This window comes from Sinocyclocheilus rhinocerous, unplaced genomic scaffold (assembly GCF_001515625.1).
Source record: "Sinocyclocheilus rhinocerous isolate Xijiao unplaced genomic scaffold, SAMN03320098_v1.1 scaffold588, whole genome shotgun sequence".
Lineage (NCBI taxonomy): Eukaryota > Metazoa > Chordata > Actinopteri > Cypriniformes > Cyprinidae > Sinocyclocheilus > Sinocyclocheilus rhinocerous.
Window position 1 is genome coordinate 946531 of NW_015635063.1, and position 15381 is coordinate 961911.

The following is a 15381-nucleotide window of genomic DNA, read 5'->3' on the forward strand; positions in this document are numbered from 1 at the left end:
GAAAGCCCAATGCAGAGAGATCTTCAGCTGACCTTGAGACTGCATCTCTGCGTTTATCTCTGGGAGACTGCAGAACGGGGTGGAAACAAGATGTGACCACACATACTGCTGTATATATGCTGATTGCACTTAAAGTGCTGTCTATTTTCTTAATGCATGAGCTTAAAGTGAACAATTCATCCATGCATGTGTTTCATTTTTAAATTTTGTTTTGATCTCATTACTTATATACAACTCCATCTTCCAGAGCAATGGCAGACTTCTCTCTGGTGTCTTCTGGCAAATTTCTCCAATCATATTGTCCACTTAAACTCCGCCCCTTTCTTAAAATTGACTACAAACTTGAAATTCAGATCTGCCTGCATCCAATCAACAACCAATGGACAGAACCAAATCCCCACCCTACATTTTTTGCTTTTTATATAATCTATACTTGGATGTAGGGCTGCACGATTATGACAAAAATCATAATTGTCGATTATTCCCTTGAAATTGTAATTGCGATTATTAATTATGATTATCACAATTTACATTGAATGATGTTTATACCATTGTTTGATGCAACTGCATGCCGTATTTTTATATGAAAATAAACAAGCTGAAAACACTCTAACTGAAAAACTTTAGTGCTTTTCTATAGTATTAAGCCTCAAATGTCAAATATACATCGGATTGGTTTCTTCTTTAAATTATAAAAAAAAGTAAAAATATGAATGGTATTATAGTGTTATACTAAAACTAAAATTAAAACAATGGAAAACCCCTTAAGATAACATGTAGAAAGAAAAAAAACGCATCTTAAGCACACAGAATAACTTAAGTGGACTTTGAACGATTAATTGCTGCTTTGAACAATTACGTAATTGTGGCATCCATAATTGTAATCGCAATTAGAACAATTTGATTAATTGTGCAGCCCTACTTGGATGTATGGAAGCTTGTTTCTGCCACAGAATGAAAAAAAAGGTAATTGCAACTTACATTCTCACAATTCGGACTTTTTTCCCATTTTTTTTTTCTTAGAGACAGCATCTTGCAATTCTGATATAATTACGAGAAAAAAAATTTGAGATACTGTAATCAACATTGCAAGAAATAAGGTCAGAACTGTTAGATGAATAGTAGCAATTACCTTTACATTTTTTATTCCATGGCAGAAAAAAAATTGTGAAATGTAAATTAAAAATTGTAAGAAGAAAAGTCAGAATAGTTTGATGTAAACTCTGAAAAAAAGTCAGAAATTTGAGAAAAAAAGTCTGAATTGTGAGAGATATATATACTGTATATATATATATATATATATATATATTCCATGGCCCTTCATATGGATACTTCAGTTTCATCGCAACTTTAAAAATATCCATATGCTACTGGAAGATAAAAAAAACAGCTTAAACCAGCCTAAGCAGGTCTGGTTTGAACTAGCTTGTCAACCAGCTAAACCACATGCTTAGTCAGGCTAGACAAACATTTTAAACCAGTAAATGCTAGTTTAGGCTGCCTTAAAAAAAATTAAAAAAATAGGCAGAGGACTGGTGTTTAGTTTGTTTCCAGATCTTATTAGAATCTCCATCAATCAATCCATCTGCTACGACAGGTAGGTAAGCAATGTTTGGCTAATTTGTTAAAGCTAATCATCTATTTAATTAGTGACAGGTAAACAGGACAAGCAACCAGATACTAATTACCTGTTCACAGATGCATAGTGATATGGCTGTATTACATTAGAGTCAAATGGCTCTACAGAATTAACTAGAGTTTTATATTTTCAAAAAAAAAAAAATATGAGTGGTAGCCTACTTGCCTAGACAAAAGTCACTTCAATGATGCCAGAATGTTGCTTGTAGGGCCGTATGACGAAATCCATGAAATGTACTGTATCAAGCGTAATGTCATATAATTTGACGGAAGTTTTATGAATAAATCAAAAGTAAGGCATACACACTTAATTAGATTGTGATATGGACTAAACTGCAAAAGACGGCTGTTTAAATATCTACTACATACTGAAGCACGGAAACATAAACTCAAAGGTCTTCACTACAACCCGCCAAAATAAAAGTTCAGTTTAACTTTGGGAAATTATGACAGAAATATCATATTGTGCTGTAGAATGTTGTCAATTTTGCAACAACAAAAGTTTAACAACAACGTTTATTAAAAATAAAGAAATATCACACAATGTCCACATTTTTCATGCTTTAATTTAAACCTTAGTTGTGCAGCACGTTTTTTGCCAAAAAGTGAAAGGAATTGTTCAAATTAAATGTAAAAATTAAGTCTTAAATTGAGAAAAATAAATCTTAATTAATATTAAACATTTAAAGTGGATAAAGTTTCTTAAAATGTTCTTATCACTAAAAATAGTTATTTTAAGAACTGTTTCAGAATAAAGATATGTTATAACTGCTTTTTTAAATTAAGTCCAGTGTGGCGTTTCTAATGCTGCCCTTTCCTAAAATGAAGAAATTTCATAACTAGGATTTAAACACTTGTTTAGTACTCAAATGATACCACTGACATTTTTAAAGACTTGTAAAGATCATAGTGTGACTTGTGGCAAAAAAAACAAAAAAAAACAGGACTAAAAATAGAAATTAATCATCTTGTCATTGTGGTGTCAAGACCGCCTTAGGGAGAAGAACCCCTCCAGTCTGATTCTCCGCCCTTGTACGGCTTACGTCTCAGTCAAAATACACACATCCCGCGTTCATCAACTGCACATTTTCCTGTGACCTTGAATAGAGGACATTCTCCATTTCTCGCACACAAACACATGATTCTTCTCTTCTAACCTCTTCAACACTTTATCAACTTAAAATACTGCTTAACGGCTGCACATAATGCACTGAGGCGGGAATTAATCCTCCGTTATCAGGCTGATCTCTCTGTCCATTCATCTCTGAAAGCCCTCGCCGCCCACAGACTACTGAACTAAAGCCCTGATTGCTCAGGTATTGACCATGTGCGAATGAGAGCGAGCTGTAGGTGCCTGTGGCTGGTTATACACATGCACTTTTCAAGGTCATATAACAATGAGTGTCCCATCAGCAGCGTGCATGCTGGGACAGAGTGACGTGACAGGTTGCTTACATGCAAAAGGGTAATTACAAAGCACTGACACATAACAGGTATCTACTTGACTTCAACAAGTGCTGTGAATTTCCAACTGATGCGTTGTAGATATTGGATTGTGTACTCAATGACACCCGACAACCTATTTGTTAACAAACGATTCATGTCACATTCACGTCACGTATGGCGATATCTCTGTAAACGATCGTAAAGCCATTGGCATTCATTTCACAGGACATGCATTATGTGCGTTGAACAGCCACAGTTGAATGTTTGACTTTCAGGTGCTGCAGACGTTGAAAGACACATGCTGGCGACTGCTTGTGCATGCAAAACAAGGGTGACAATAGACCACGCACCGATGCATGAAGACCTGTGTGTGTGCATGATACTGTGAGTTGCTCCATGTCAACTGACATCATAAATGGGGGGAAAAAGCCCATAGAAAACAGCAAAAATCTAAGACGTCAGAAAATAATAATGCATCTTAACTGGGAGAAATGAGAATAACAATCAGATTGTCACATAGAGTGAGACTACAAAGATGATATGATATTTGCACATGCAAAACGGGTTACTAGAGTGATGCTGGGGGTTAAAAAAACGGCCTAAACTGGCTTGCTTGTTTTAGAAGGAGTTTAGAAACTGATTTAGCCAGGCTGGAAGACCAGTTTAAACCAGATAAGACCAACAGGCTGGCTTAAGCTGTTTTTTTTTCCAACTTAAGTTTGTTTCTAAAATCATTTGTAGTGGTTTTAGTGTGTTGTGTATTTGGTTGGGTATCGATGCTCACTGGCCCAAGCATGACATTCTTGATTTCAGAGCATCTCTTCAGCCAAAAGATGGCTCTTCACACCAGCATGAACATCTAGACATAATATGGACATGTAAAATAGGTGGAGATTTCAAAAGCATGGAGCTTGACAAACAAATCTCAAACCATGGTGGGAGCAGATCAAGAAACTGAAATGCGCTGATGCGGTGAGCCGAGGATCAACACCAGTCTACTGGAAATTTTGCTTCCCAACAGTGAAATTGCACCAAAGGAAAAACACCACAGATAGAAGTATTTGCATTCTACTCAAAAGGAAAACATCAAAGGGCACAACCACCTCTAAGCAAAACAAACCTGAATTTAGCATGCAAAAACTGCAGTGAAACGTCTTGATATTTGGGCACTTAAATGGAGGCATGACGCCCCCTGCTGGATTTGCACTGATATCACAATAATAATTCAGATCAAAAGTTGAAGTTGCAGTCCGTAACTTTTTTGTGTTCAAAATGTACAAATTTTATATAATAAGCGAGTACACCATGAATCCATTTTCCAAACCGTGTTTTTGGCTTGTCCTGAATCACTACGGTACACCTATAATAAGTGTTTATATTCGGACTATTTAGACTGGTTCGGAGTAGGTACCGCTGCGGAGTAGCCCAGTACCTGCGTGATTCGCCATAGACATAAAACAGAGAAGTAGCTCCGGCTACAATGTTCTTCCGCAAGACGCACGCAGTTCTGTTTATTAACCGCTAGAGCGCCAAAAGTTACGGACTGCAGCTTTAACCTCTAAAAGACACGGAGCTTTACACTTTTCCTCTCAACACAATATGATATCACACATCATAATGATGTAGCGATGTTTGTGCTGTGAGCATACAGGTCTTTCAATAACAGTTAATCATAATCATTTTTAGTTTCATTTAAAAAAAAAAAAAAGTAATGTATTGTAGCATATACGATATAGCCTTCTTAATTTAGTCCAAGGTTTCTGCAGCTGTTATGAAGGCAAATGCAATACTTTAATGAAAAAGTTGAAAGGGAACACAATGTCAATGTTTTTCGAAGTATAAAAATAAAAATTTCAACAGATGTTCATTACTTTTTAATTCATTTTGAGAAAAAAAATCTAAATTTTACTTTAAGCATAAACTTCAAAATCAAAAATCTATTTTGATTAGTTTCTCAGAAAACAAGACTTTTTGGGTCATTTTGTATTTCAAGTAAATGTATCGTTCGTAAATATATTTGTAATGTTTTTTAAAGTGCATTTAATGCACTGCAACATTTAATGCCATGCACGACTTTGAATTAAATCTCTTCTGCTCAGATTTTAGACCTTTTTAAGGCCTTCATTTGTGGAAGGGTGAATCAAGACTTAAGGCAGAAACATGGTAGTCATAATATTAGCAATATTACAAAAAGACAATGGTTTAGATTCAGTCTGACACAACAAATTTCCATCGAGCACAATAGTTCTCTCTGGCTGCCACTGTTGCAATCTAAATATAAAATATTAGAATTTTTAAATGAGCATTCCAGCTAGACAACATTTACTACTTTTTATGCTCAATTCTTTAGCAAGTTTTAGGTGTAATCTTTGAAGGATTCACTGTGGTTTTGAGTCTATTGTGTCAAAAGCATTGAGTACAAAGTTAGTGTCTGTCATTATAATTTTTGCCTTTTTTTAACAACAGAAGCATTAGGGGCCTGTTCAACTGCAAGAATATTAATTTAAATATAAATAACATTCACCAATACTCAAGAGTTTAAGAGCCACAAATGAATTGGTGCACCATGATTACTGCATCAAAAATGACAACACCACATACATAATTACTATTCTGATTTTCAAGACTCTTTATTGAATTTCTAAATTTGTGTAATATTCATCTCAACAGATGACAGACAGTAAAAAAACATAAGGAAAAAATAATGAGTGCTTGTTGAAGCCCTGAATGGGTAAATATGAAGCATGGCATCTAAAACAGCACTTTAGATTAAGAGACATGTTTCCGTTGCTGTGATAAAGAAAATATGATAAAAAAAAAAAAAAAAAGTTCAGTCAAATCTAATTCCTCCTAATGAAAACTCTCCAGATCGACATGCCTCTGTAACCACTTAAAGCAACTTTACAGCAACGTATAAAAAGAAACAAGAATAACACACACTTATTGTCTTAGGTTACGTTTGTGCAAGTGACAAAAGCAATGGAATAATCTAGCAGGTGGAAAACAGGTTTTCGTTAATGGAAAAAAACAACAATATTGACCAATGCTTATTACTAAAAATTCGGACATTTTCAAAACCTTAATAAGTTCACTTATAGGCCTCAAACAGTTCTATGATAATACAGTACTGCGTTTAACAAATGCTGTCAGAACCGATAATCAACTCTTTGATTACGCTCAAAACACAATCGGTGTAGATTCTGCAGACTGTCAGCGCTCAAGGAATGAAAATATGCAATTAAAGATGTCAACACTTATAGAAGCGCTTCCAGCTAACTGCTTAAGCTGAATAGATTTTTGAAATGACACATTTATAGAGCTGCAGATGAGATCTTAAATCATACCAGCAATCATAAGTGTGTGTATGGCAAATAAATAAACAACATCCAGGCACGTAGTATGTTTGTTCAAAGAAAAAAAGAAAAAGTGCCTTTTTCATGGTGAGTTCAGGGAAAAAGTGTGGCATAAAGCTTTTGTGCATCTTTTGACACAAGTAGTCTGAGAATGCATTTTCCAGGTTACAAAAAAAAAAAAAAAGGCCACAGTTCTTTGCCCTTAAGAACCGTTCTCGCTTTTTGCTTGTTTGGAAGCCGGCTCTTCATTATCTTGACCGTTAGACTCCAGAGGTCTCTTCTTTGGACTGGCTTGTTCTGTTGAAGGAGAAAATACATTTCTGATTTCATATGACTAAAGCCAAAAACTCAAAGCAAACTTTATTTACTCAGGCATTTGAATACACTACATGTCTGTGGGTGATGAAACTAATGAAAAGCCTGACTAACCTCCAGTCTCAGCCTCAGACTCAACAAACTATCAGAAATCTTCAATTAGAAATGCATGTACAAAGGCAGTTTTATGTCACGGATATAGTAAGAACAAGAAAGTACATTTGTTTTGCTGCAATTACAATTTTAAAATAATAAAAACAAATAGAAAAGGCTATGCAACAAATTCGTAGCTCATTATATTCTGTTTGGTTTTGATTTGTAGTAGTTTTGTATTGAAGAAAACTACGACCACAACGTCTGACTATGTCTTAAGTATATTATTTAATTATACTTCTAAATGTTTTAAATGACCAGTATTACCAGGCATAAGAAGTTCAATAAACAAATAAACACAAATATATATTTAAAACAAAATCATACCTATTATATTATTGTTTTACATTTATATTTGTTAAAATTGCATTAGAAATGACTTTTCAAAGTTGTAAATAAAACAGATTATTGGAGTACGTTTTATAAGAAAATACTACTTTGGTCTTTCAACTTCAACATTTCATATTTAATTCAACATGTTACTTCCTGTTTTTTTTTGTAACTATATGTGACTAGCAATTTCAGAGTGAAAATTGTTTCTACGCCATTTCTTTCAGTGTATGTGACATCAATCGAGGAGAAATGTCCCTTTTACCTTCATCTCCCTCTTCATCGCTATCAAACTTGGTCTTCTTTCCCTTGAACTGGGTCTGTTCTCTTCCTCCTCGGTCTCTGCGTCCTCCCCTGCCTCTTCCACGACCCCTGTGACCTCCTGCAGTCACAGGATACGGCGTAGCATCAGAGCAATGTGTTAAACTGTGAGTTCAGACACCTGCATGTGTGTTTATTGTGTCCTCTGAATTACCTCTGCCTCCTTTACGTTTGTTCATGGACTCCTGCTGATCCTCCATGATTTTCTTCAGAGTCTCCATTTCTACGTCTCCCTCAAGTGCCTCCCACTGAACAACCTGCTCTTTAACCTTAGGATCTTCTTCTCCTTTAGCCTCTCGGACCTTCTGCAGGGCCTCCTGGGCGTTTGAGTGGAACAGGATGGTGCCCTGAGGAAGATATCAACGACAGAAATTAATGGAGGAAGACATTCTTTAAAGGTATAACTCATATTGCTAATAAAGCAATATGGATTTAAAAAAATTTTTTTTAAAGGGGTCATATGATGCTGCTAAAAAGAACATTATTTTGTGTATTTGGTGTAATGAAATGTGTTTATGCGATTTAAAGTTAAAAAAACATTATTTTCCACATACTGTACATTATTGTTTCTCCTCTATGCCCCGCCTTTTTGAAACGCGTCGATTCATTCTTTAAAGGTATAACTCATATTGCTAATAAAGACTGGATTTAAAAAAAAAATGTTAAGACAGACAGTAGACACATTCATAATGGTTAAATGTTGTTCTTTTGAACTTTCTATTCATCAAAGAATCCTGAAAAATGCGTCACAGTTTCCATAAAAATATTGAGCAGCACAACATTTTATACAATTAATAAGAAATGCTTCTTGAGCAGCAAATCAGCATATTAGAATGATTTCTGAAGATCATGTGACACTGAAGACTGGAGGAATGATGCTGAAAATTCAGCTTTGATCACAGGAATAAATTACATTTTGAAATACAATCAAACAGAAAACAATTATTTGAAATTGTAGTAACATTTCACAATATTACTGTTTTTTTGTTTTGTTTTTCAAACAAATGCAGCTTTGGTGAGGCTTTTCAAAAACAAAAAAATTATACTTTCATCTTTAAAACCATGTTTTTAAAAAAATGTGAGCATAAGTATTGGGACAGTTGAACTTAAGGAAGATGTAAAAGATTAAAAGCTGTTATTTAGTTGCAGATCCCTTGCATGCAATCAGAGCAGTGAGTCTGCGACCCACAGACATCAACAGACTCTTGGTCTCATCCGTTGAAATGCATTTCCCTGCCTTTAATGCAGCCAATGTTGCTTGTTTTGGGGAGTTTCTGCCTTTAGTCTCCTCTTCAGCTAAGCCATCATTAAAGCTGAGAGGGCCTGTTCCAGACAGCCATGCATGCCCATTGCCCATGCCATGACACAGCCTCCTCCATGCTTTACAAGATGAGGCTGTATGCTTAGGATTATTTGCAGTTCCCTTTTTTCTCCACACTTTTGCTTTCACATCACTTAGATAAAGGTTCATCTTTGTCTCATCGGTCCATAAACTCAGTTCCAAAGCTCTACTGGCTTTTGCAAACTCTAATCTTGCCTTTCTATTTTTGGTGCTGGTCAGAGGAGTTTGCATCTTGCTGTAGCTTCTGTAACTCTATGTCAAAGTCTCCTGCGGACAGTAGATTGTCAGAATTTGCATTTCCGCATGAAAACTCACCAGCTCTTCATCTTCAGCTTGCTTCTGCTTGTCCTCCTTTTCACTGAAATGCACATTTACCAATTATAACTTTCAACTCATCTCACTTTTTTGTAGAAAACAGGTGTTGTGCATTACCTTTTTGCTTTAGCTTTTGCTTCCACGCGATTCTGCTTCCTCTCGGCCACCTTTTTAGAAAAATAGTCATCTCTACAGAGAGGTCAAAAAGGTTAACAACTCTCACACCAGAACATTCAAAGCCATTCAGGTACTAAGAAAACAACATGCAATGCTCAGAGACAAGTGAGGAACTGAACTGCAGAAGCACCTACTTCATCATGACGATCATCTCTTTCCCTTTGTACTCTTTGACATCAGTGCGCGCCACTAAAGCCTTGGCGGCTTCTTCAGACTCTAAAACCGCAAAGATCGATCCCTGCAGACAATAACAGCAACGGAAACAGAAAAACTGAGGTAGATACAACATTTCTTGATTTACTCACAGTAAAATAGTTTTACAATGCGAAGTACAGTTTTCAAGTATTGTAGTCTTGTCTGTCCCATTGTTAACTAAAAAAAAATTAACATTTGTTTTGATTGACTGAAAAGAAGCTGAAAAAATAAAATATAAGTATTATATGAAATGCCAACTTAAAATGTTGCCTTGGCAACTAACTAAAATAAAATAAGTTTGACGTACACTGAGCAAGCAATTTTTACTCAGAAACTGTGTAATTAATTGTGAAATTTACTAGCAAAGCAACAGCAACACGTTAAACTAAACTAAATTTTGAAGACTGAAATTCAAGCATTTTCTTGTAAAATGTATTCTAAATACGTTTTATAGACAATTTTTTTAACAGTGTACTAAAATGACTAAAACTAAAAAATAAAGCTAAATAGAAATTTTTAAAGAATGAATAAAAATAAAAATACAAAATTAAAATAATTCATTAAAACGTTCAAAATATTAATAAAGAGTATATAAACCATAACACTGGTCTGACCTCTGAAGTCATAAAAAAATTCTTCCTGAGATACTTGTCCAAATGGTTTCTTACTTTGAAAGTCTTCTGGGCTCCTTTCCTCAAGTAGATGTTCTCAACTGTGCCTTTATCTGCAAACCACTCTTTAATTTCATCCAGCGTGGTTTCAAGAGGAAAACCTTTCTGTTGAATTTAAACATTAATATCCGTCAACCAACAGAAACATGTGGCTTGACAAAAGAGAAAAACAATAGTACCCAGTAGGGCTGCACGATTAATCGAATGCGATTGTCATGCGCATTTTGTTAGTAAAGCTGGTTCTGTAATCAGCAGTTCACTGAAAGATACGCATGACAATCACAGCTTCTGTCGAATCGCGATCTCGATTCCATTTCGATTTATCGTGCAGCCCTAGTATCCAGTAATACAAACAGGACCTGTTAAAACCCTATTATACACTGTTTGTTTTAGAGCAAAGGTAACGCGAAGAGGCAGAAAGAGGAACTTGATGTCATTGTTCCCATTCGCTCACCATGTAGACGGATTTGTGTTTGAGTCTCGCATCATATGACCCCTTTAACTTTATATCTTCAAAATGCATCTGCAACTAAACGTATCTTGATTTAAGGATGTTTTATGTATTTGTATTGTAGAACAAGACAAAAATACTGAGGATTTCTTGCAGTGAATGCAACATTTAATGCCGTTACTTTATGAAATGATGACTTTCTGCTCAAATTTACAACCTTTTTATGGAATTCATTTGTGTAAGCGTGAGTTAAGACATTTTAGAACCCAAAGAAACCCAGCTTCTATTTTCCAATTTCCAAAAACATGATGCATTTCTCTTGTATTTACCTGTTACATTTCAGCATTGTCTCCAGAGTGACCCAGCCATCATCTAACTGCAGCTGCTCCTTCAGAAACTTGTCTCGAGGGAGATTGTGGTCACCAAAATAGTACTGAACACACACAGAAACACATTCATGTCACTTATTTGAATGAAGGCTTTGAAGGAGAAAATAAACCTAATTATGATGCTCATCATCTCACCTCGATCTGCTCTGCCACCTTCTTCTCCAGAAGAGACATTTCCTGATTGCCTGCCATCTCTGCTGGGACGAGAAATAACAAAAACAGATTTTTATTTTCTATTTTGCAAAAAGTCTGTACACTTTTACACTGTTTCTATTCTGCATTTTCTATAAAAGTGACATCACAAGACTGTATTATCAGCATAACAATTTAAGTAAAAGATTGTGATGAAAAATTTAGGTGTGACTAGACAAGTGTGTGAATCTCAAACCACGTGTTGTTGTTTTTTATTGAACAATATCAATTTATTCTCAGACCACGTGTGAGTAACGTTACAGCAAAACTCCTGCGTGCAGCTTCTGTTTTATATCGAGTGCTGACTGTTGAAGTGAACATATCCAGTGTTAAATAGGATTAAAATAACCTGTCTGTAGGCTATAAATTCAGTCAATATCTGTTATAGATATTTATAAATCATGTAACGTTACGCCACATGTTACACAATGACACTGAACAAACATCGGGCGCCCAATCAGTCATTGCTGTTTTTCTCTCCGTTCTGAAGCATTGCGACACTGTAAACATTAGAAAAACAATCAACGCTGCAAAAACCCCATACTCACTTTGCTTGCGTTCTGATCTGTCTGAGCTCAATCAAACGCCACGCTAAACGCCATCCGAACGTGCGTCAGGGGATGGCGTCGCGTTGTTATGACGTCACTCAGAGACCGGGTGAAGAATCATGGGAAAGTGAGTTCAACACGGAATCCGCTCATTTCCTGACTGTTTTATTTATTTTTTTGCATAAACATCGAGCCGCTCTTTTTAAATTATTTTATTTTCAATCATTTTAAATTATTTCATTAGTTTGAATGTGCATTACCATTTTTACCATGCTCCTATGCACCACTTTGCTAAAACACAGGCAGTTTATTAATAGCCTAAATATTTCAGGCGTTTTCAGTTAGAGAACACTGGGATTTCTCTTATAGAAATTCTCTTCTCTTGTTTTATTGAATATTATTTTTTAATCCCTAACAAAAGCAAGAAGCCGGCTGTACAAGAAAACACATCATATAACCTATAATTATTACTAATGGTTTTAGAGGTTTATGCAGCTGGACTCTGTGTGCTGGACTCATTAAGTCATGGCTGCTATCTAAGCTTAGTTTAACCTCCATTCCGATACAATCATTTATTCAAAGAAGCAAAAGGCAAGCCATAACTTAGACTGGGTAATTTATTCCTTTATAATCAGACACTAAACATGTGCATGGCCTGTGTGTCACAAGTACAAAGGACACATGATTAGTTGTAAATGCTAACAGGAACAAGGTCTCCACTCCGGTCATATTAACGAACTTTTCTGACATGCAAACTTTGTTTATTTATAAGCCAATATAGAGTCCCTGTTCTCCATTCATCTCTGCTTTGAATACAACACTCTGAATCAAGACTCAGGCTGCATTTACAACACACATGTAAAATTCAAGCTCATTCAGGAACAAACATTCACAAAACTGTTTATCTAAAGTCAAGAGCGACACATCTGACCCCAAAATGCTGTTATCAGGACTCGAGCACGAGGTACTATGACCCGGCTGGCTTTCGAAACATGACTGAAACATACAGTGGGGTCCAAAAGTCTGACACCACAATGAAAATCCGAAAATAAATAAAACATTTAAGTGTTTCGTTAATAATAACAACAACATTTTTTTAATTATATTATTTAATTAATTTATTTGTAATATATAAACTTAAAAATATAAATAAAATATAGTAAAATAGCCCTAAAATAAAAACCCTGTCCACTGTATTTATGCGAATATGGTACTAACATGCAGATTAGGGTTTCTAATAATAATAATAATATGGTTCGTTTTATATCTTCTGCATTGAAATATTAAACTATTTTCATTTCCAAACTGCAGTGTTAAAGATTAGGGTCACAGTCATGCTGCTTTACTTCTTACAACATGACAATAATGGTATTCATCGGCATAGAATTTATAGATAGGATTTTCATCGTGCAGATTTTAGAATAAATATTTCGCCAGCATTTACATTTGTTCATTTTAATGTTCTGCAGCAAACCTCGGTGGATTAAATATTAAGCACCTCAAACTGTTAAATTATTGTTATATAAATTCAGACGGTGAGCTTATTTTATTATTTAAATCTCAAAAAGATTAAAATCACTGTCAAAACAATAATATGTAAAACTGTTAAAAACATTACATTTTAAAATGTGCAATGAAACCAAAACATAAACTTAATTCTGACAGATATTACACCATGCCCAAATTAGTTTATCAAGTAGATTAAGGGGGAAATGAGCTATAATAGGATGCCCATTCATGCACATGATGCATTTAGTGCAGAATAAACATGTGATATTCTATTAGTTCAGTGAGTCTGTAGTTTGTCACAATATTGTCTATAATAATATATTACTCAATCAGAGCTGTTAATTCCCTGAGGATTTCATTGCCACTAGTCCAGGGCATGATTTTCGCATGCAGTGCTTCTGAATCCCCTGAAATGGCTTTGCACAACAGTTTCTCTAGGGTGAATCCTTTCCTAGGCATTGCAATATCCCCTTCTTTCAATTCTCGAACGGGGCAAAAGTCATTTCCTCCATCTCCTATATAGCAAATCCTCTCATAATGCACATCAGCCTTAGCTTGCTTCTCTCTGAAATCTTGCAGCACCCTCCTCTTGCACATGTTTACGGGACATTGCTGACAGTCATGCGCGTGAAAGCAGCGCACGCTCATATAGCCGCGTGCATCGATGCTGGCAGGGTTGGTGAAGACGTCATCTACAGCAGACTTCACCCCTGATGCATGCAAAACCCAGTCTATGAAGATACTGTTGGAATCGGAGATTATGATGCAGTCGACGTCTTTCTTATTCTCAGATATGAAGGCCAGGAGCTCGATCATGCCGTCGGTGAACGGGATGCTCTCCATGACCGCGCGCATGTGCTCCGGCTGGACAGACTGCTCTCCGATGTAGGTCAAGACTCGACCCATATACTCGGTCCAGAGGCCTTTCTGGTATGACTTCTTCAGCCAGTCCGGTAACGTCTGCTCGGGAGTGGAGCGGATCACCCATGTGTCGCTGTTGTCATCCACTATAGTGTGATCGAAGTCGAACACTACTAAGCTCTTCATTCTGCGCTGGAAATGACACAAAAACAAAGTATTGACATAATGAGCGACAAAAAAGATGTTCAGTATTCGACATATCTGTCTCGGAAAGTCAAATAACGAGATGCATGTAAGCAAATCAAATTTATACTGACCTGAAGCGGCAGCCTGAGTGAATTATTCGACTTCGTTATCGATTCTGAGACCGACACTTGCCTACATCACAAAGCATGCTTAGTCACTGCCCCGCAAGCGACGGCTCGTCTCTGATTGGCTGCCACTCACGTCACTCAAACGACTTGGTAGGCTCTGATTGGTCACTACAATCGTAAGAGCTTGGGTCGTTGGTTCTTGCTTGCTTTCTGTTTCATTCAAAGAAGTGAATCAGTGTATTCTGAATGAGAATGAGTTGTCTTACTTAAAATATAGTGTTAGTAAATATTTTAGAATAGTAGAGTCATAAAGGTACAATTTATGACTGAAACACTAATTTCAAGCTTGAATATAGTAAAAAAAAAAAAAAAATTCACGTGGTACCTTAGCGGATTAATCAGTACATTAAGACATTTGTTTTGTATTACGTTTTCTGAAAAATGTTTAAATGTGGAAATGAGGCGTTATTTAATTAAACATGCGCTAATTTTCATACATTTCCAGAAGAGAAATCTGAACATTGGATAAAGCCAGGTTCCAATGTGTCGTTTCCTTTTATTGACATATTAAAGGGTCGTACAGTCAGGATTTTGAGGATCTCTTTCTAAAACATTAAAAAAAAAAGGTATGATAAAAAACAAATGCTAATATTAATGCACAATGGTAGACCTAAAATTAAAGTTATAAAATAAAATTAGAGACAAAACAAAAATCTATTTCAGATTTTCATATCAACTAAATACAGATAAATTAAAGAAAAATAGAATAAATGAAAAAAATCTCTACCAATAAATTCTGCATCCTTAATTCCTAATTGCACTTGAAGAAAGTTAGGAAGAGTCTTCAATAAACAGGACATT

At 35.7% G+C, this 15381-nt stretch overlaps 2 protein-coding genes across 3 annotated transcripts; both read right to left on the minus strand.

The window, feature by feature from the left end:
• Nucleotides 1-5485: 5485 nt before the first annotated feature.
• On the minus strand, nt 5486-11957 carry LOC107746614 (lupus La protein-like). Its single transcript, XM_016560909.1, has 12 exons — nt 11837-11957; nt 11232-11290; nt 11037-11140; nt 10889-10907; nt 10711-10779; nt 10254-10361; nt 9525-9628; nt 9331-9402; nt 9214-9256; nt 7711-7903; nt 7501-7617; nt 5486-6734 (listed from the first exon to the last, which is right to left on the minus strand). Exons 2-12 carry the CDS (start codon nt 11286-11288, stop codon nt 6640-6642), a joined length of 981 nt encoding a protein of 326 aa, XP_016416395.1. The 5' UTR covers nt 11289-11290; nt 11837-11957; the 3' UTR covers nt 5486-6639.
• Nucleotides 11958-13012: 1055 nt separating this feature from the next.
• On the minus strand, nt 13013-14614 carry LOC107746632 (probable phosphatase phospho2). Of its 2 annotated transcripts, none has more exons than XM_016560928.1 (2): nt 14524-14614; nt 13013-14393 (listed from the first exon to the last, which is right to left on the minus strand). In XM_016560928.1, exon 2 carries the CDS (start codon nt 14390-14392, stop codon nt 13667-13669), a length of 726 nt encoding a protein of 241 aa, XP_016416414.1. In that variant the 5' UTR covers nt 14393; nt 14524-14614; the 3' UTR covers nt 13013-13666. The 2 variants fall into 2 exon arrangements, with proteins under 2 accessions (XP_016416414.1, XP_016416413.1); XM_016560927.1 differs by having other exon boundaries at nt 13013-14398.
• Nucleotides 14615-15381: the final 767 nt, after the last annotated feature.